General features: G+C 32.3%; 1 protein-coding gene across 9 annotated transcripts in view; it reads left to right on the plus strand.

The window, feature by feature from the left end:
• The window catches only part of LOC143255271 (NGFI-A-binding protein 1-like), a 193,340-nt gene that overhangs the window by 39,473 nt on the left and 132,100 nt on the right, over nucleotides 1-21,767 (plus strand). For 8 of the 9 annotated variants that reach the window (XR_013030492.1, XM_076510686.1, XM_076510691.1 and 5 more), the window contains one exon: nucleotides 20,326-20,379. Coding sequence is in view for 8 of the 9 variants with exons in the window: in XM_076510686.1 (XP_076366801.1) it covers nucleotides 20,326-20,379 (54 nt within the window). In the remaining variant the exon portion in view is untranslated. Of the gene's footprint in view, nucleotides 1-16,730; nucleotides 16,941-20,325; nucleotides 20,380-21,767 lie in introns of those variants that run through there. The other variant, XM_076510692.1, reaches the window with a different exon arrangement.

Raw genomic sequence — 21,767 nt, forward strand, 5'->3', positions numbered from 1 at the left:
AATTCCTATTTGTGAACAGAGCACAGAGTTTATTATGTAGTTTAGCGCTTGCAACAAGAACCCCGAAATATTAACTGGTAGTTTGTTGACAATTACTATCAATTTCTCAGTGGAAAAATACCTAAATTTTATTTTGTCAAATTTATTTCGACTCATAAGTAACTAATAATACTAAAACTGACAGGACTTTAAATATCATCTAATCAACTGGAAGTTTTTACCGTGATATTTGTTGTTTTAACTTTACTGTGAATTATAGTTTCTAAGCAACTGTATCACAGAACAACGAAAATTGGCACTTTGTCAGCGTAAAAAATATATTTCAAAAACTTACTCAAACATTAACTGACTAACTGTGCACGTTACTTGCACATCTTACGAAAGACAGTCTTATCACAATTTTGTGCTAATTTGCATAACAATTATTTGTGTATTTTCTAAAAAGTTTTGAAATGAGATGACATGTTTCATAGAAAATTCCTTGATTTTGAATTAAAAGTCAGTATATATCTATGTGTGTGTGTGTACGTGTATATATAAAGAAAAATCCAAATATAACAATATTGAAAGTGTCTTTCAAAATTTGTGGTGCATACTGGATGGATTTATTAATTTCGGTAAAAAGGTACAAAAACCTTTTACACTACAGATATGTATATAATTCAAGTAAAACCCTGTGGAAATCGTAAAGGGAAAAAGTCGATTAAAATTTTAAAAACAATTTTGTATATGTGGAATGTAAAGATCATTTTTTAAACGTTTTTACCAAGATATTGAAATTGACACTAATAAATTTGTCACTCGCTACAAAATTCCGATTATTTTATTACAAGTTTCAACTTGTACCTGCTCTAAAAACAAATTTTCTTTACTGTACAAGTTTAAACTTGTTATCAAATAATACTTAACCAGTAAGTATTATCAAAACGAAACTTCAAATTCAAAATTGTAATAATATTTCGCAAAACAGACCACGCAACAAAACTATAAAACAAAATTGTACCGTTTGTTAAGAAAGTACACTATATATTAATATATGCTCATAATAGTTGCTTTAATGTATAATGTTTGTAGGTAACTGTTGTTAATAAATAGTTAAAAATTAAGAGCAAATGTGAATGTTTATACTCTCCAATGTCTAATAAATAAACTACATTTACCATTTATAGCCAGTTAAGGGAAGAAAGTTACAGCTAATAAAACAGAAGTATAAAAAACAAAATTACGACGGACCATTCGGAGCGAGAAATCTCCTGAAGTTGGAACACTTTAACTCATACATTACGTAACTATATTATAAGTAAAGAAAACATACGACGTCTAGGATCAAAATTACTGTTTTTAAGAAAACATAACATGCTTCGTTTAATAGTGTGTGAAGAAAGGTCTTAAACAAAAATAAAAAGTAATGAAGTTTAAACTATAATGTGCTTTTCAAACTTTTCATTAACTATTATTTGGTGAGTTTTTGCTTTTTTCAATGACAAAATCTTTAAAGTCAGACAAACACGTACCAGTAAGCAGTTTAAAATTGCTCTAAAAGTAAATAATAATTATTAAAACATTTTAAACGTATATGCACATCACTTTAATAACAATAATTTAAACGACAGAAGTTTAAAATGGTTAGAAATATAACATTGCCCTTTCTGTTAAATTTTTTTAAAACATCGTTAAATTAGATTTAAAAGAAACAACAAAAATATAAATAAAACTCTGCCTACGTCATTTAATACACGTGTGCTATTATAATACAGGCCAAACTGTCTTAATTTCTAATCTATGCTACCTTTGAAAACTTTGCCCACAACAGATTTAAATTTATCGATTCAGAAAAATGGCCAATCAATCAATAAAAATATTTTTAGAAATCTAATATTTTGCTCTTCCATAAAAAATATAATAATTCTTAAATAGAAAAACTTTAAACAATGTTTCTTATGAACATTAAAATACAAGAATAAACTTAGACTAACAGTAAATGGACAACTTCCTCACGTGACATTCATGGATATATTTTTAAGTCTTAATAAGTTAACTGTTTCTCCAACATATAGATCGTACATTTTAAAGAACAAATAGTATCTTTAGAATTGTAATTATAAAATATCTTTGTTTCAAACAGTTTTTCTCCACAGGTTCTACAATAACATATCCTTGTTCAAAGTTATTTAGAAAGCTAACACCCCTGTATAATCTTGTTACATTGTTACTTAAGTTGAACAAGATAAATAAATAGTTGGGAATTTAACAACCTGCATATAGAGATCTTAAAAATTAAGGAAACAAAGATGGAGATCCTGTAGACCTTGTCCCCCGCTGAGACAACAGTAAAGTCTACGGATTCACAAAACTAAAATCAGGGGTTCAATTCCCCTCGGTGGACACAACAGATAGCCCGATGTGGTTTTACTATGAGAAGCACACACAAACACACCATGTAGACCTTATTTACTCAAACTTCAAACCTCTATTTCAGCTCTATGTTGATACCTAGCGCTACATTTGATAGAGTCAAAATAGGGATTTGTAGTTTTACTATTTATATTTGCAGGATTTTTAATTCTTGATATTTTTATTTATCTTGTTTTCTGGCCTTTCTTTTTATGCTCAACCACGGGCAAAGAATAACTTGATATCATAACAAGTAGCCAGCTGATACGGTTCATGGTGATTTACTATAGCTAGTGGCTATTTGCTCGCATAAGTTGAAATTGTAAAATGTTAATCTGCAATTGGATAGTATCATATTTCAATATTAGTGTATTGATGGTGTAAGGATTAAATAACGTATATAAGCTACTTGTTTAGGATATACATCAATACAAACATGTTTGTTTTATTATTTTACAGTATAATAAAGCCTTTAAAGCCAAATATAACTTTTAAGTAAATTTATAGAAAAATCTGTTCGAACGAAAAGTAGTCCACCTTTAATTCGATTGAAAGATATTATTTCAAGTTTATTGTATTAATGCAGTGGTTCCCAACCAGGGGTGCAAGATAGCGTTCCAGGGGGTGCGAGATAACATTTTTTTTTAGGGTTTATGCAACGTTTAGTTTGTTGTAATTTTTTCTTTTCCAAATGTTTCGTTTTTGTTTATATATCATTAAAAACTAATTATAAAAATTTGTTTTGGCCACCTTCACCTTTATTCTTAAATAAATAATTACCGTGAGGGGTGCGAGAACATATTAAATTTGTTTAGGGGTGCGGGGCATAAAAAAGGTTGGGAACCACTGTATTGGTGGAATAAATTTACTCCATTCACTCTTGTGAGATGTGCAAAAAGGGAAAGTTTTTAATGGCGATACCCTCAGTTATAACGAGAATGATTTATTTTGTTTTAGAATTTCTCACAAAGCTACACGAGGGCTATCTGCGCTAGCCGTCCCTAATTTAGCAGTATAAGACTAGAGGGAAGGCAGCTAGTCATCACCACCTACCGCCAACTCTTGGGTTATTCCTTTAATAACGAATAGTGGGATTAACTGTAACATTATAACGCCCCCACGGCTGAAAGGGCGAGCATATTCGGTGTGACGGGGATTCGAACCCGCGACCCTCAGGTTACGAGTTGAGCGCCCTAACTACCTGGTCATGCCGGGCCGCGGTAATGGTATTTCTAGGTTATACGTGTTAATGAAACTGTGTATACATCATGGATTTTTAGTTGCAAAAATAAACACCCAATCTCTAAAAAGCTACTCTGGATGACATGGTTTGGATGTAAATCTGTCGTATATAAAATATATAGGTTTTGAGTATTTTTCACAAGAGGATGTGTGTGTATTTTCACATAGCAAAACCACATCGAGCTATTTGCTGAGTCCACAAGAGGATGAATGAATCGCCAATAACGCATAAGCATTATTGTACGCACGTACACATTTTTCGTTTTATAATCTACCTCTTAAAATACTGGTTGTCATAATCATTAATTAAAGTGCTTGAGTAAAGATGTTCGCATTAGAAACAAGCGGCTCGTCAGTTGTTGCATCTAAACACAGAACCAATGCGTAAATAAAATTCGAACGTAACAGTATGAAATATTTGAGTTCTTACCGCTCCTTGAACGTAAACTCAACATCACTAGGTCGTGAAGTGACGAAACGCGACTGATTACTAGTTATGTAATGCAGATTTGGTTTGTTTTGAATCTTGCGCAAAGCTACTCGAAGGCTATTTGTGCTAGCCGTCCCTAATTTAGCAGTGCAAGACTAGAGGGAAGGCAGCTAGTCATCACCACCCACCGCCAACTTTTGGTCTACTCTTTTACCAAAAAATAGTGGGATTGACCGTAAAGTAATAAACTTCCATGGCTGAAAGGGCGAACATGTTCGGTGTGACGGGGATTTGATCCCACGACCTTCGGATTTCGAGTCGAGTGCCTTAACCTCGTGTAGCTTTGCGCGAAATTTAAACGCCAAACCAAGCCACCACCTATATAATACCAAACGATATCAACTTTTTAAAAATACTTTATATTGGCTAATTTGCATATTCAAAATTGTTTGCAAGTATGTGGGAAATAATATGGAAAACGTTAAAACCAAAACTAAGAAAAGGCAGTGATTAACTATAATTTCTTATTTTTACCTTATTATTTATAATTTTTAAAGAGTAATAGGATACTTTGTGTTAAGAAGTAAAACAGAAATATAAATTCGCCATTTTGTTAATTTAGTTAAAGGAAAAGAGTGTCATTGTAATATACTGATTGTGATATCTGTAATACTGTGGAGATAAGTGATAATTTATAATCGATATCGAATATTTGCTTTTGTGAAATGGGTAGTTTGTGAATTATCGTAGCCATACATTTTTGTAACTACAGCTATGCCTATGGATTGTTGTAGCTATATATCTTTGTGACTTGTTGTAGGAGCTATCTGTGTCTATGGATTCTCGTAGCTGTCCACCTTTATTTATTTTTAATTGCAGCTATGCCTATGGGTTGTCATAGCTGATTACCTGTATTTATTTTTAACTGCAGCTATGTCTATGGGTTGTCATAGCTGATTACCTTTATTTATTTTTAACTGCAGCTATACCTTTGGGTTGTCATAGCTGATTACCTTTATTTATTTTTAACTGCAGCTATGTCTATGGGTTGTCATAGCTGATTACCTTTATTTATTTTTAACTGCAGCTATACCTTTGGGTTGTCATAACTGATTACCTTTATTTATTTTTAACTGCAGCTATGCCTATGGGTTGTCATAGCTGATTACCTTTTTGATTGTTAACTAAGTATGTTTGTTGATTTTTTTCGTTACTTTCGACCTTTCTTATTGTTAGCTATTTGCGGGCTGTTATGCTTTTTCGAATTATAATTTATTTCAGATGCTTTCTTTATTTGTGAAGAAACCTTGTTTCTACCACAGTTGCTTTTTTAAAATTTTTTACTGTCCATTGTATCATTATGTTTACCATTTTTTACACAAACGTATTGGTTTTAACGCAACCAATTAATCAAATAACTTCTGAATTCTAATAATATATTATTATTGGTAAGACTTTATCTGTATTGCTCAATAGTGGCGATTAGCAAAACTCATGATAGACGTCATGTTCCTCCATGTTACACTGATATCATACGATCTCTTCAGCTAGGTTTTAAATATCTTAACTAGAGGGTAAAGTAAATGCATCTTTTGACTTAATACGGCAATATGTATAATGATCATTATCTGTAGAAAAAGAAATAAAAGTACAGTCATGAAAGAGAGCAACATTGAGTGAGCACTTGGATAATATTTTCGAACTCTCGTGCCCTGTCTGAAGTGTACAGAAAATGGGTCTTGGCAAGGATCCAATTCTGGCATGCATGCACATCAATGACGTCATGAAATTCGCTGCGACCTTGTTCGAGGTCTCTTCTGTATACACCAACAACCTAAGGTCGAACTATGTAATTTTCATAACTTAATTTTTTTCTGAGTACTTCCACAGAAATGCCCTTACCAACAATCAATATGCATGTATGTACATATTTTTGTTTGTTTGTTTGAAGATAAGCACAAAGCTGTACAATGGGCTATTTATGCTCTGCCCACCACGGGTATCGATAGTCGAAGAAACTGTAATAACAGCAATCCCATCTGATGATATACCTATTAGTTCAATTAATGTAGCTGTAATGGACTTTTTGGAAGTTGACGTTCTTGATTTTTTTTAAAGACAACAAGATGTCTTTGTAAAAGACCAGGTATTTCTAATTTTGGTACTTAAATATTGTCCATATATAAGCTAACTGTGTATTTGGTACCTATCATATGATTGAGGATCAAAATTCCTTCTAATGTTTAGGTATCTATTTTGTTTTTGTCGGATTTCAAATGAGTAATTTTATTTGTCATAAAACACCATATATTACACCAATATGACTTTACGTTTAAAGCAGAATGGTAGATACAACGTACTTTGCGTGTGATAGTACCCAAAATTAGCAATTCTTTTAAAGTTTTATATCTTGGCCATATAGTTGCCTGAGTTGCTTTTCTAGATGGTTCTTATGAGGAGGAGCCAGGATAGTAATTATTTATGTCATTAGGCTATACGTTATAGCAGCACACAGTTCAATTAAGAAAGTATTAGTGAAAATGGATAATTGAATTTACTTTTAACAGATTAGTTATTTGTGTAACATAAAATGGCACTTGCAGTAATATCTGCGGTTAAAGCTGAAAGATGTCAGTATCAACTTCCAGAGGTCACGATGGAGTTGTGCTTGAAGAATAAGAGCCGTATTCTTAATATCAACAGTGTACTTTACCAAAGAGATATTACAGTGAAACGTTTCCTTGAAAGTCTTGACGTTTTGTGAGAAGTGTGTTTTACAACCACAAGCAATCTAAGTTATGAATGGTGTTGCTATACGCTCATTTATGAGGAATTTTAGGTCATACCAAATACACAGTTTGGGCAATTGTATTACCTTGTGCACTGACATATTTTGAATGAATTTAGATGCTCTTATCTGTATTTAATATTTCATTGGGGAATTTTGTGGTAGAACTTCACTTGATAATCTCAGACTTCTATCTCTTAAGCTGTACGGTAAAACATTCTATTCGTTTCCAGGAAATCTAAAGTGAAGCCAGAACTCTGTGTTAAAAGGTATTGCATTAAAAAGTTTCAAACAAAAACATTTCTAAGGATTCCTTCTCTTTTGTAAAAACAATTCCGAGGCCACCTTCATCAAAAAATCTCTTTTAACAATATCTTCATCATAAAAAGCTTTCCTAAGGACACCTTACAGTTATTCTTAGGCTAACTTCGTAAAAAAATATTTTCTAAGAAGAAATGTGTCTTTACGAACACTCTTGACACTAGAAGGATATCCTTCTAAGGATATCTTTGAGGAGAAAAAGGAAATTGTTGAAGATATCCGAGAATAAAGGGTATGTTAATAACAGAATCTTAAAAAAGAATACCTTTAGTGAAGAAAATAAAATTTCATTAAAATAAGAAAAAACCTTTCCAAAGATATCTGCAAAAATTTCTTAAGATGATTTCGTAAAAGAAAGATCTGTAGGGATGTCTTTAAAGGAAAACTATTTGTGTTGTTTTTGTTGAATTGAACGTAAAGAGAACTATCCATATTAGCTACTCAACTCAACGTGGGATACTTTAGTCGAATAGTGTGATGGTGCTGTAACTCTTACGAAATTCTTATGACCCCAAAATACGAAGCGCAGTTATTTTTTGAATTTCGTGCAAGGCTACACAAGGGTTATCTGTGCTAGCCGTCTCTAATTTTGCAGTGTAAAACTAGAAGGAAGGCAGCTAGTCATCATCACCCACCACCAATTATCGGGCTACTCTTTTATTAACGAATAGTGGGATTGACCGAACATTATAACGCCCCCCACGGCTGAAATGTCGAGAATGTTTGGTGTGACGAGGATTCGAACCCGTGACCCTCAGATTATGAGTCGAGTTCTTTAACCACCTGGCTATACTGGACCGTTATTTATTTATTTTTTTGAGTCAGTAACGAGGTCGAATCACGTAAATTCGAATCTATAGTTCAACACGCAAACTAATGAGTGTGTTTTCTTATAGCAAAGCCACGTCGGGCTATCTGCTGAGCCCACCGAGGGGAATCGAACCCCTGATTTTGCGTTGAAAATCCGAAGACATACCGCTGTAACATCGGGGGACTCGCAAACTAATGAACCACGCTCAGCCCAAATCTTTGTAGTACCTTGGTAAAGTTAAAAGGTCGTTAGAAAGTTGATCACAGATATTTGTACACAAAAAGGGAAAGGTACTTTGGGGTTTTACGATTCTAAACCAAAATAATATTTTAATTTTCGTGTGCTTAATTAATATACTTGACATTAAAGATTTTATACGATTTGTAATTATTACACCTGATGAAAAAAAGAAATTCACCCTTATAAATACAGTAAAATTCTGCTTAATGTAATACCCAACAACTGATAGCTATTAATAAACAAATACACTGTCAGCAAAACAACTGCCACTAAGGAAATCTTACTTCACCAATTACATGCGATGTTCAAAAGCGGTTTAAATGATATTAGAATCAACCTGTGAGTGAATATACTACCTTCATTACCATATTCTACAATATATTTAGAAATGATTAATGTAATGTACAATCATAAAATTTTACAACGTTGTGTAATTAAAAAATTAACCTGGACATTTTTTTTTGTAAACAAAATCTCGGAGTTTAAAACAAAATTATTTTTAAGATTTTCTTGATATAACGACATACCTGACCTCACACTGTCTTATTTAATATAGATAACTCCTTCATGTTTTTACCACTATAGGAAAAGAAAAAAGTCGTTTTCCGTCTATTTTATGTAGCCAAGTTAAACGGGTAAATTTTCGTTTGGTTTGTTTGAATTTCTCGCAAAGCTACACGAGGAATATCTGCGCTAGCCGTTCCTAATTTAGCAGCATAAGAATAGAGGGAAGGCAGCTAGTTATCACTACCCACCGCCAATTCTTGGACTACTCTTTCACCGATGAATAGTGGGATTGACCGTCACATTATAACGCTCCCACGGTTGAAAGGGCGAGCATGTTTGGTGCGACGGGGATTCAAACCCGCGTCGTTCAGATTACGAGTCGAACGCCTTAACCCACATTGTCATGCCGGGCCTTACATTTTCCTAGAATTTACAAAATTTACCAAGAAATGAAATTATAAAAATATGTACTCTCACGACACAATAATCCCTAAGTATAACGTCATAAAGAGTTATAAATCTACTTCCTTCTGGAATATCAGAAGCCAGCTCTCTTCTTTAGTTTCTCGCTGGGACAGCGGTAAGTCCTTGGATTTAGAACGCTAAAAATCAGGAGTTCGATTCCCTTCGATGGACAGAGTAGATAGCCCGATGTGGCTTTGATATAAGTAAAACACACGCACACACATACTTTTCTGTTATCTTTACTATGTTTGCATTTGTGTTCGGCATGGCCAGGTGGTTAGGGCGCTTGGCTCATAATCTAAGGGCACAAACAAACTTTTTTTTTTAAGACAGCTGGTTGTTATTTTATGTAGAACTATAGCAAATTTGTAAACTCCTTCAGTATTAACTGACAGTTAAGCCTAACATTGAAAATGTGTGAATAAAACTTACCTATCAATCAGTATATTTTACAGGTTTTTCAAACTTGCATTTTATATCTTTAAGTATATTTATATAAATTAATATGTATAGTTTTATGCTAATAGAAATTTATGGTTCAGATATTATCTTCACGTTATCATTTTAATATATTTATAATACTTTGAATGTTTCAAATGATATCACACTAAGTGCATCGCACTATATTCATTAACAACATATAGTACACTTATTGTCTAAAATATTAACTCATTGTTACAAATTAGATAAGAAAATAATTATATCAATAAAGTGAACTATATTTATATATATTTCACAATATATAGTTCACGAAGAAATATGGCAGGTTGCTATACACCAAGTATTAAAGCTTCGTGTTTGATTTTAACACTTGTGCATTAAACTTTCTCATTACCTTGTGATTTATTTAAACAAAAGTAATCCAGAGGTAATTTTGGAAAGAATAAATTAAAACAGACAAAATAAATATTTTATTTTACCAACATCACATTACTTTAACTCGCGAGTTATATCGTTTTATTATCATATGTATTATAACATTATTAAAGAAAGATTTCAAAATGCACTATCCCATTAAACTATTAGATGTTAAATTATGAGGTAAACACTGCCAACAAAAATGAGTCACTAATGGATATTTTCCCCCTGATTAATTTCCGTACAGTAATACAACATTCTACTGAATGGTGATCATTCTAATACCATTCTCTCTGCTTCATGTGTTTATAATTTTACTCTTTTTTTATTTTAACCATATTTACCATTTTCAAACTGTGCTGTGTATATATATATATAATTACATGACATAAATATTTCCAGTTTTTAAAACATATCTGTATTTATTCATATGAATATTGATATTTACCTCTGAAGAAGAAAGGTCTTCCTTTCGAAAGCATTGGGATATGGAGTTTTATCGTTTTATATTTACACTTCTTCAACCTACGTGTTTTTATGACATTAAGAATACTTATTGGGTATTAAATAACTCAGTGTAGTTTTATTATTCTTATCACTTTTAATATAACCAAAACTTAAACTGTTGAACCAATTGTAATTTTTAGTAGATTTCTCATACATTTCAGTAGTTTCATAAATACAATGTTTATACTTTGTTCGGATTCAAAGAATGACGAAATACACAATTGAGATGAAGTTGATCTTAAACATGACGATATACTGTTGCGATTTATTTTTCCATTTATTAAACCGAAGTTTCCAATTCCTTTTAAGCAAAACTATAGTTATCTTTCATTGCTCAGTGAGCTTATACCTTTACCTGATTTATGCGGTTTCATCTTTAAAAAAGAAACGTGATTATTGCTCATTTGTGCTTTTGATGTAAGAAGTTTTCTTTGGTAGCAAATATAGTCAAATATCAGTTAAATAAAGCGAAAACAGTTTGCGAAAAATACTTTTTAATATTGGTCGCCATTAAGAATCTGAATTTGTTGTGGAAACGTTTCTACATTAAGAATCTGAATGTGTTGTGTAAACGTTTCTACATTAAGAATCTGAATTTGTTGTGGAAACGTTTCTACATTAAGAATCTGAATTTGTTGTGGAAACGTTTCTACATTAAGAATCTGAATGTGTTGTGTAAACGTTTTTACATTAAGAATCTGAATGTGTTGTGGAAACGTTTCTACATTAAGAATCTGAATGTTTTGTGTAAACGTTTCTACATTAAGAATCTGAATTTGTCGTGTAAGCGTTTCTACATTAAGAATTTGAATGTGTTGTGTAAACGTTTCTACATTAAGAATCTGAATGTTTTGTGTAAACGTTTCTACATTAAGAATCTGAATGTTTTGTGTAAAAGTTTCTACATTAAGAATCTGAATTTGTCGTGTAAACGTTAGTACATTAAGAATCTGAGTTTGTTGTGTAAACGTTTCTACTCTGTTTTTTGTGGTCCAGCCATATTTTTAGAGTAGTAATGCAGCGTAAACCCCAAAGACTAATGAAAACCTAAATAGAATTTTAAGAAATCACGAATTACTCCTTATATAGCTCTGAATAAGTGAATTATTTGAAAGGAGTTTCAAGCTGTAATTGCCATTTATTGTTTTCGTATTTTTATAGCTGTTGTATGCAGTCAATTATACCAATAATTAGAAATATTTTCTATACATTTTCTGTCGGTCTGTGGTCCGTCATATGATAGACCAGAGATTTATGAAAAAAACAAAAAGAAAAACAAGCTCATAGTAACTGATAATGTGGTTCACCAATAAAATTAAAAACAATCACGATATAATAATAATATATTATGAAATATTCTAAAATAAAACAAAATTATTATCAAAAACATCTTTTACCTAGGTGAATGTATTTATAAGCATTATGTAAAGTAAGTTTTTTTTTACTTAAAGGCCCGGCATGTCCAGGTGGTTAAGGTGCTCGATTCGTAATCTAAGAATCACGGGTTTGAATTCCCGTCACACCAAACATGCTCGCTCTTTTAGCCGTGGGGGCGTTATAATGTACGGTCAATCCCACTATCGTTGGTAAAAGACTAGTCCAAGAGTTGGTGGTGATAATTAGCTGCCCTCCCTCTGGTCTTACACTGCTAAATTAGAGGTGGCTGGCAAAGATACACCTCGTGTAGCTTTGCTTGAAATTCAAAAACACACCAAATCAAATAATTTACTTAAAGTAGTTCATGAAATGAATGACCTATAGTTTCACTACTTTATCCATTTCTTTATAACAAAACGAAGGTAATGTTCTTGAAAATCTATTTCTACTCATTTTTGTTTTTTAAAGAGTCATTAATCAATGTTTTGTGCATTATCAAAGTTATACTAATAACTCACAAGTACAGAAAAAAAATCCTATTACTGTATTATGCTTAAGAGAATATTATCATATCTAGCATAATGTAAAAAATTATCACATTATTAGTAGATGAATAATATTTGTTAATATTTTAAGCATATCTAAGTTGTTATTGCTAAAATATTTAAATATAAGCATTTTTATATTTCTTTATCACAATTATACATTATAAAATAATTATGGGTAAAGATGAAAACGTGCGTTTAAAATCTACTTTGTGTATTTATATTAACAACTAGGCCATACTACATCCTAAGGAAACTGATAAAGTTAACATACATATTGTATGGTTGTGTAGTTTTAAATTTATGATATAAAATAAAACAAACTAATATTTGTAATGGTTAATTTATGTTGTAGGGGTTATTTCAGTTTGGCTCTGTTTCGCTCTGATTCTAATAATCAGTATGACTAACTCAGTTAATACAAATTTAAGATGAATTAGAAAATAAATATATCTAGATTTTTACTGTTTGTTTTCTGAAGCTGTCAAGTGTTCTATTCTTACATTCTTGTGTATGTATATATACACACACAACTCTGGGATATTATTGTCTCATTGACGTTGAGTAAAATACTTAAAAGCTTACCAACTTAGAATATAGACAAAATACAGTATAACTGGTAGTTATAATGAATGAATAATCTCAAAGTTTAATAATATTACAGGCATGTGTGAAAACAGTTATAATGTTGTACCAAACTGAATAACTTGAGTCTAATGTAAGAACCTAGGTAATAAAAATATTACTTATAGTTTGACACAGTGTAACTATCTGGCAAGATTATGACGTTACTTTTAGTGTTCAACGTAATTTATGTTTTGACAGAATACGAATACTACTTGTAGTTTGGGAGAGTGTAGTTAATTGAAATAATGATGCCACTTTCAGTGTACAAACCAAGTTTTGATCGAATAAATATAATGTTAGACGTCACATTTGTATTTCAATTGAAAAAAAAACACTTATTACAAAGCAAATTACCATTAAAAGTAGGGATCTGAATGGAAAACAAAACTCTTCCTAGAGTTAATGAGAAAGTAAATGTCCCGATGTTTCTTTTGGAATAAGAATTATTATTTGTAGTTCTCACAGAATAAATTATTTAACAAAAATATAACAAGTAATTTGTAAGAATATTAATATCTTAAATAACAGTAATGTTTCTCATGGCTTACCATTATGTACGTGTTTTAAAAGTGGATATTGTAACTGAAAAACAAAATTAACATCTTTGCACTTCTAATCTTTATGCATACCGATCGAATAGTAAAGTGCTATCATAGTTTCTACTAAAGCATAGGATTCTTAGTGAAACAACAACACAAAAACTACAAGCCTTAGTAAAACATAAAGTTCTGAATAAATATTACGACTTTCCATGTTTATTAAACCTTTATATATTTTTCGTAGAGGTTGATGCCAGTTTGTTTGTTGTTTTTTTTTTGTCAACGAAACTAACATATTTGTCTTGGTTGTTAATAATAGTTGTTAACCAGCCACACATTATCTTATGCCAGGTGTTTTAGCTGAACGAGATATTGGCATCGTTACATATCACTTGAAAACCTGTACCTTAAGCGACCCCTGGGTAGGTAAATATTCTGACTCGACAACAAAGTTACACTATCGCACTTCACTTAAAGTTTCTGTTGTCGGAAATTACCTATGCTGCCTTTTTCTCCATGTTAGACGTCCCGGTTTGTAAACTCGGGGAAATGTACTTACCTTATAATGAGGTATATATTGCTGTAGATATGCGTAATAACATCATTCTACTACTTCTGTTTGTGTGTGTCTTGAATGAGTAGCAACGTAACCTCAAAATTATTTTACTTATAGGTTGACACGCGAATGACAACTCCAAATTACCTCTACCTATTATGACCTAAAGGCACACATTCCGTGTCTTGTCAACAAAAATGTCTATTGAATTTCACTAAAATTAGACATTTTTTATTTTTTATTAACAACAATGATTCCTACTGAATTAGATCCGGCATGGCCAGGTGGGTTAAGGCGTTCGACTCGTAATCTGAGGGTCGCGAGTTCGAATCCCCGTCGTACCAAACATGTTCACTCTTTCAGCCGTGGAGGCGTTATAACTTGACGGTTAATCCCACCACTCGTCGGTAGAAAAGTAGCCCAAGAGTTGGCGGTGGGTGGCAATGACTAGCTGCCTTCCCTCTAGTCTTACACTGCTAAATTAGGGATGGCTAGCCCAGATATCTCTTGTGTAGCTTTGCGCCAAATTCTAAAACACAAGAAACTATACACAATAACGAAAGTTACCTGTACGTGTTTAAATATGTGGAGTATGACTTTTTACATACAACGCTGTAAACAACAACGCAAGCTGTTTGCAGAAAGTATCAAGTATGATTTTTTTTACACACAACGCTGTAAACAACAAGGCAGGACGTCTGTAGGTGCTAGACGTATGGAACACGACTTCTAACAAACAGTGCTCTACACGCAATCTGTCTGTAAATGGTTTTCTAATGATTCTGTATTATGCAAGACAATATATTTTATAGGAAAACAACTATAATTGACTCGTATAGTAATACTGCTGCACGAATATAAAAAAAATACAGAAGAAATGTATCTAATACATCAAATCAATCTATTATTACTAAATAATGTCATGACATTATGAAACTATTTCGTACTTATTAGAAAGAAAAACAACTAACCAAAGGAAGCCTAACAGGTTGAACATAGACCACCCAAACGGTTCAATCAACTTTATTATCTTTAAATAGAAGTCCAGCAAAAGAGAGAACTTTATCATATTTGAATGGAAAGTCCACTAAAACTGAAAACTTTAGTATCTTTGAATAAAAAAAACCCATTAAAAAAGACAACTTAATTACTGTTGAACAAAAAGGGATTTTAAAACCAAGAATATTAGAATGGAAAAGCCAACTTCTATTTAGATGAAACTCTTAAGTATAAATATTTATTTGTGTATTTTAAAGCACAAACTACCTAATGATATGCCTACCGTCAGGATCGAAACCCTAATTTTAGCGTTAGAAGCCCTCAGAATTATGGCTGCGCCAAGTAAGGCACAAGTATGTTTATATTCACTTTTAAACTTCCGTAAGCTGGAACGTTTTTTTTTTTTATAGAAGTTGGTTGATAAAAGGATTACTGTTTGTGTTATTGTACTAATGTTAATGTGAACGGCTTTTTAATAAGAAATGTAATATTTTTTAATAACTGTTTTAAAGATATTGGTTTAACAGAAGTAGGAAATAGTATGTATAAATATTGTTGTGACGTGTTCTATCGTTGGAAGGGTTGTGAAAGGTTATTTTATAGAAATCCAGTCCACGTAACAGTAACGTATTGATTGATTTCTTCAATAACTTTTGCCACACGCTACATCCACCTTAACACAGATTGTAGGCCTAAGATTACAAAGTATCTTTTTGCACAAATTCCGAGACTAATGGTACATACATCTAACTTTCTTACAAAACACAGTTCGCAAATCTAATCGATGAAAAAAATACGGGTAATCACCGAGTAACGGAGTAGCGTACAAAAAAAAAAAAAAAAAAGCGATAACTCTCACTTTTAACACGGAATAATATATTTGACAGTGAGCTGATTCACTCATTAAATACTTACTGAATACTTCATTAACTTCTGAATGCAATCACATTGACTGCTCGTATTTTTATCGCGTTCTTGTTTTTTTATATTACACGATGTTTTTTGAGTCTCAACCTTATGAATTATCTAGATCTTAAAGTCATGTGCCCTCTGGTAAACATTTAAATTAAGAAATAGAAAGTATGAAAGTATAATTTAGAACAATATTCTGCTTTATTTAACTGTATTAAGTCAATGGCTTGTTTTAGTTGAAACGGATTATTATTAATTTGTTTCCTGGAATTATGAATATTTTGTAATAATAATAAAAAAAAACTACGGTAAGTATTCTAATAGTTTCCCTTTTTTATCTTTAGTATACGCATCAATATTTGTTTCAAGAAATACGGAAGAATTTGAGATTTATTGTTTTCCATTTTGGTAAAGTATGTACTTAATGAGTTGAAGCAGACAAGTCGTAGCAATGAGATGTTTACAGAATTCAGAACTCTGTATAACCCCATTTTTTTTGCACATGTGATTTTTCTTTTAAAATCCAAGCACGTGGTTGTCCTCTCCTTTTACCCCTAGGGCAGCGAATGTGCTGTATACTGACTACCTCGTTGTATTCTTGGTCGCACTTATCTGCATAATCAGCATGTTTGAGTTGAAAAAAAGAAAAATAGAGAAAAACATGCGCGTTTTTATAAAAGACCAGTCGTGCAAGGAGAACCTGTTTCAGGGAGCAGTTAGAGAATCCATGCGATACATAACATACGCCCGTGAGTGGAGTCGGTTCCTGGCAGTGACATCAACTCGAGAGCACGCCTTCCTTATGGAGCTTCAAATCACAGGGTGGGTGGATAAAAACAAACCTGCTTAGCTGGTTCTATCTCTACCTCTCTCGTCGATTTTTTTAGCATTTTTATAAAAATAGATAGATAGATTTATGTGCTCTTGTTTAAACCGAACTCTGGAGTTGGCCAATCTGACTAGCTAGCTTACGAAATAAAGGGTTAGAGACTGCATTAATAGCGTGCGAGTTTTTTTTTTAATGCCTTTCGTCTGTCAAAAGAAGCGGACTACACCGTAGAAGTCGTTCGTTGTATTTTTAACCGTCATTCTTCTCAAGGGGATCAAAGGGTTAGTCGAGGGGTTCGTGAAGCTACTACGCTACAGGCGACATATTTATACTTACATATTTTCAGAGACCACTCTTTACAACTTTACAACAGATTCTCTGAACAGCTGTAACTAGAACACCTAATAGTATAAACAAAGAAAATTAAGAAACTTATGATCTAACTAACATTTTATATATTTTAAAGTTTGTAAAAATACATTTTAGAGTTTATAGAAAGGATCTTATATTTCTCAATAGAATAAGAAAAGCCTTAATAACATACGAATACACACACTCATATAGATACGTATACATAATATTGAACTTGGGTTTCCTCTCCGTGACATCAACACTAGATTTTCTAACATCCGATTGTTAAAAACCTCACTTTTAACAGCGTGACCTCTATCTACCAGCAAACTTTAGCTGGTGTTCACAATGTTATATAAATCGCGCATAACTGTGTGTATGTGTGACACGGACAAAACTTTTTTTTTTTTTTTTTCGGACAAAGCTCTGTAGAGAGCGCCACGGAGAAAGAAATCAATATAATAGAGCAAGAATAAAATAGTTTGAGTGAGCTCCACGAAGGACTTAGACTACTATTAGATTTTTTTCTTTTGCCTGGTGCGTCTCTTGGTTTCTAGGAAAGCTTTTTCCTTATGTTGGGATATATGTTTTAGTCGTGCGCTCGTTAAATTTAACAAAGTGATTATTTTCGTAAAACACTATATTGATGCTTGTTCATGCGAGTCAAGAAATTGACTTAATTTTTAAGCTCATTTGTTTCTTCTTATTTAATATTATTTTACCACAAAGCCAGGGAACCATCTCTGCACTTTTATTGTGTTGTTGTTTCTGTAATGTGCCAGGTTATATCGTGTTACTTCTGAGAGACATGGTTTACGCAGTGTCTGTGTAAACGTCTGTTGTTTTTTAATACCAACACTGCATCATTTATTCATGGTATATTCTAGTTACTTACATATAAGACCAGAGATATCGGATGAATTAGCAAGGAATTTATTCATTTCCTCTAACCTTATTAGTTTTCCATGTTCAAGATATATTTATATTTCTACGGAGATTTTCAAGTTATCATAGAAGATATGTACGTGATTACTAGAACTAAACACATGGAGACAAAATAAAACAAATCAGTCAAATGTGTTTGGTTGTGCACAGGGTGTGAATGTTGGGGGTTCTACAACTGTTTAACTTCCGCATAGCTAAAATGGACTTGACGTAATGGAATACACATGTTTGTACACATAACACCATAATATATAAGGGACAACTGTGACGCTTGTGGTTGTACACGTAAGCCTTCTCCATCTGTCTGTTGCGACGAGAGTGTTGTACACGTACGTTTGTACAGATATCTGTCCTTTGAAGAGCATTATTGTACAATGTCGATATTATTTAGGCGTTTCTTTATCTCTGTCTCCTCTAACGAAACTCAATGTACACAAGCTTCTCTGTTTATTTATTTTGCGATGAAAATTGTTGTACATATTATAATCACACTATCTGTTTATTCTTTCGTAAGCAGTATTGTGCAAGTAGCTGCCTATGTTTAGTTGTTGATGAACGTCTTTATACAACTATTATGTTTGTGAAAAAAAAAGTATTTGTATCACGTGAGCATCTCTACCCCAGCTTTTAACAGTTGTGGTTACTTATATGTGTATCACGTAAAGAAAACCTTTCAGTATGTCGGCCTGTTTTTAGCTTTAGTTAGTATACTATTAAGATACCTTGTATGAAGGATTTATCAGAGACGTTTACTAATGAAGTTCAAAGAAAACATCTACATAAATATAATAAGTATAATGCCTTTTGTCAATAGAAACACCTTGAAAGCAAGCAACAATGGTAATGCGTAGCTTATATATAATAATAATAATAATAAATTTATTAAGCAATAAATTAGACACAAAAAATCAAATATCAATATAAAACCATCAACAAAGAGTTAACTCGTCCTGTGATGGTTAAACACATAATAAAGTAAAATCAAAACTTACAAAATCAATATAAAGTTCCCAGAATATTATCATCAGTATTTAAGATCCATTGTTTTAAGTATTTCTTTTGATTAACACGATTAATAGAAGATCTTATACTATAAGGAATAAAATTATGAATACGAGGTGCCAAATAAAGATATTGATGAAGTGTAACTGTTGAGATTTTAACGTGTTGGTTAGCGAAACGTCTGTACGCAATATTCAAAATATTTTGTTAAAATTAACTGATTATTAAAAAAATACGGCTATCGTTTTCTAAGGTTTTAATTTTAGTTTCAGAAGAATTTGCTGTCACAGTAAGGCTGTAATTTATAATAAACGAGTTTTGTTTTCTAAGATAGTAAAAGTATTACGTTAGTGCGTGTCCTACTATATTTGACTAATTTAGCGAATAATACCATACAATGTGATTTACCTTTCAAAGGGTACGTATGGAAAGGCGAAACTAAAATAGGAATTGATTGTTTTTTTGCTTTATGAATTTCGCGCAAAGCTACACGAGGGCTATCTGCGCTAGCCTTTCCATGTTTAGCAGTGTAAGACTAGAGGGAAGGCAGCTAGTCATCACCACCCACCGCCAACTCTTGGGTTACTCTTTTACCAACGAATGGAGGGATTGACTGTCACATTATAACGCCTTTACGGCTGAAAGGGCGAGTATGTTTGGTGTGACGGAGATTCGAACCCGCGATCCTCGGATTACGAGTCGAGTGCTTTAACCACCTGGCCATGCTGGGCCAATAGGGATTGAGCCAGCGTCCTTTGTTTTCTAACTGTGGTTATTAAATGTCTTGCAATCGTTTGTCTGAAATTTGTTTACAATTTCAAAATTGTTTCTAGATTGAGCTAAGGTAGCTCAAAGTTTCTCGTATGTTCATTCTAATGTTTAGGTAATTAGATTTCGAGCAGTCTTGAGTGTTCACTTAAATAGTCTCAAAACATGAACACGTCTATTTACACAGTACTTATTTAAACTTTTTTTCTTATATGGAACTGAAATTTACTTAACTGGAATCCAGTTATTTTTTATCTTATGAAGCAGACTTTTGATATTATCCAACTGAATAAAAGTATTTGTTTCATTCAGGTTACAGTGGAAGGATGTATGGAGAGCATCACAACGCCCCCTGCCGGCAACCAGGTAATAGCTTAGACTTTACGATGACATTCAAATTATAGCTTCTGCTTTTGAATTTTTTTTAAAATGATGGATATATGTGTTATTGCTCATGTCATAAACATCTTTTTTTCTCTATAAAAACAATCTATTTCTTGTCAAGTAAGTAACTGCAGAACAACCTCTGTTTTCGTGTACAGGTTTTAGTTTTTTATAAACAATCTAATTTTTAAATTTGCTATAGATGGTTGCCCCACGCTTGATACATTTATTACTCGCTCTTTTTGTTTTACGGGGTTACAACACAATACAGTATTTGGATGTGGATACACCGTTGTTCGTTGGGTTGTATATCAACGAATAATTGAATAATGTTGTATACAATATATTTAAAAGTTTTTGTTTTCTTCCTAGACTTGTATTATTTTAGTTATATTTTCTAATTTCAATAGATAGTCCGATGTGGCTTTGCTATAAAAAAAACACACACACACACAGTTTGTTCAAGTTGTGTTAGTTTTGTCATATACATCGAACTAGTTGTATAGATACATACTGAGTGTCTAAAATTGATTTTTTTACAACAATTGATTCTTAATGTTTTTGATACGAAAAGAACATAGCATTCTAACAAAAATAAACCATTTGGTTCTCCAAGGTTGATCTTACACACTGAGAAAAGAAAACAAATTATACAACCCATTTATTCTTCAGGAAGTCATTGATTCCTCTCTTAGGCTTCTGTAATGTATTGGCCTACACTACTGCCGACGGCAACACATTCTATAAGACAATCACCTTGTTATAAAAATAAAGTTAACTTAGTGGAGTTAGCCTGTCTTTTCGAAATCTTAAACTTGTGTCCTCTTGTCCTATTATTCTTAGAATACGACACAGGGAAGTTTGAGGCCCTTACCGTAACCATCTCCTGAATAATCTTTTTAACATCAGTAATATCACCTTTTATCCTTCTGATCTTAAAATATGTTAAGATATCCGAATCTATTCCTGTAAGATAACCTTTCCATTCCTGTACTCATTCAAATAATTGTCTTGTGAAAACTTTCCGATGAGTTATAGTAAATATGTATCAACAGACAGTGATGTAGATGGACAATAATTCTGATAATTATAAATTAGCTAGAGTTGTGTTAGGAAGGAATTGACGATACCACTTGTATAGAGTGGAGCTAAACGTGTCTTGCCCAGTCGTTTGTTTTGGGACATAGTTAAATGTCTAACTCAAAACAAAAACAATAGTTAACATGGTTGAAGTTTTCTTCGTAATATCTTCTTTAGTACCAATTGCAAAACATATAGCAGGAACGGTATGGTAACTTTAACCTCACCCTATATATAAATAGGAATTGTGTTAGGGTGTTATATTTTTAGGGGAATGAACAATAGTTGCT

Source organism: Tachypleus tridentatus, chromosome 7 (genome assembly GCF_004210375.1).
Source record: "Tachypleus tridentatus isolate NWPU-2018 chromosome 7, ASM421037v1, whole genome shotgun sequence".
Lineage (NCBI taxonomy): Eukaryota > Metazoa > Arthropoda > Merostomata > Xiphosura > Limulidae > Tachypleus > Tachypleus tridentatus.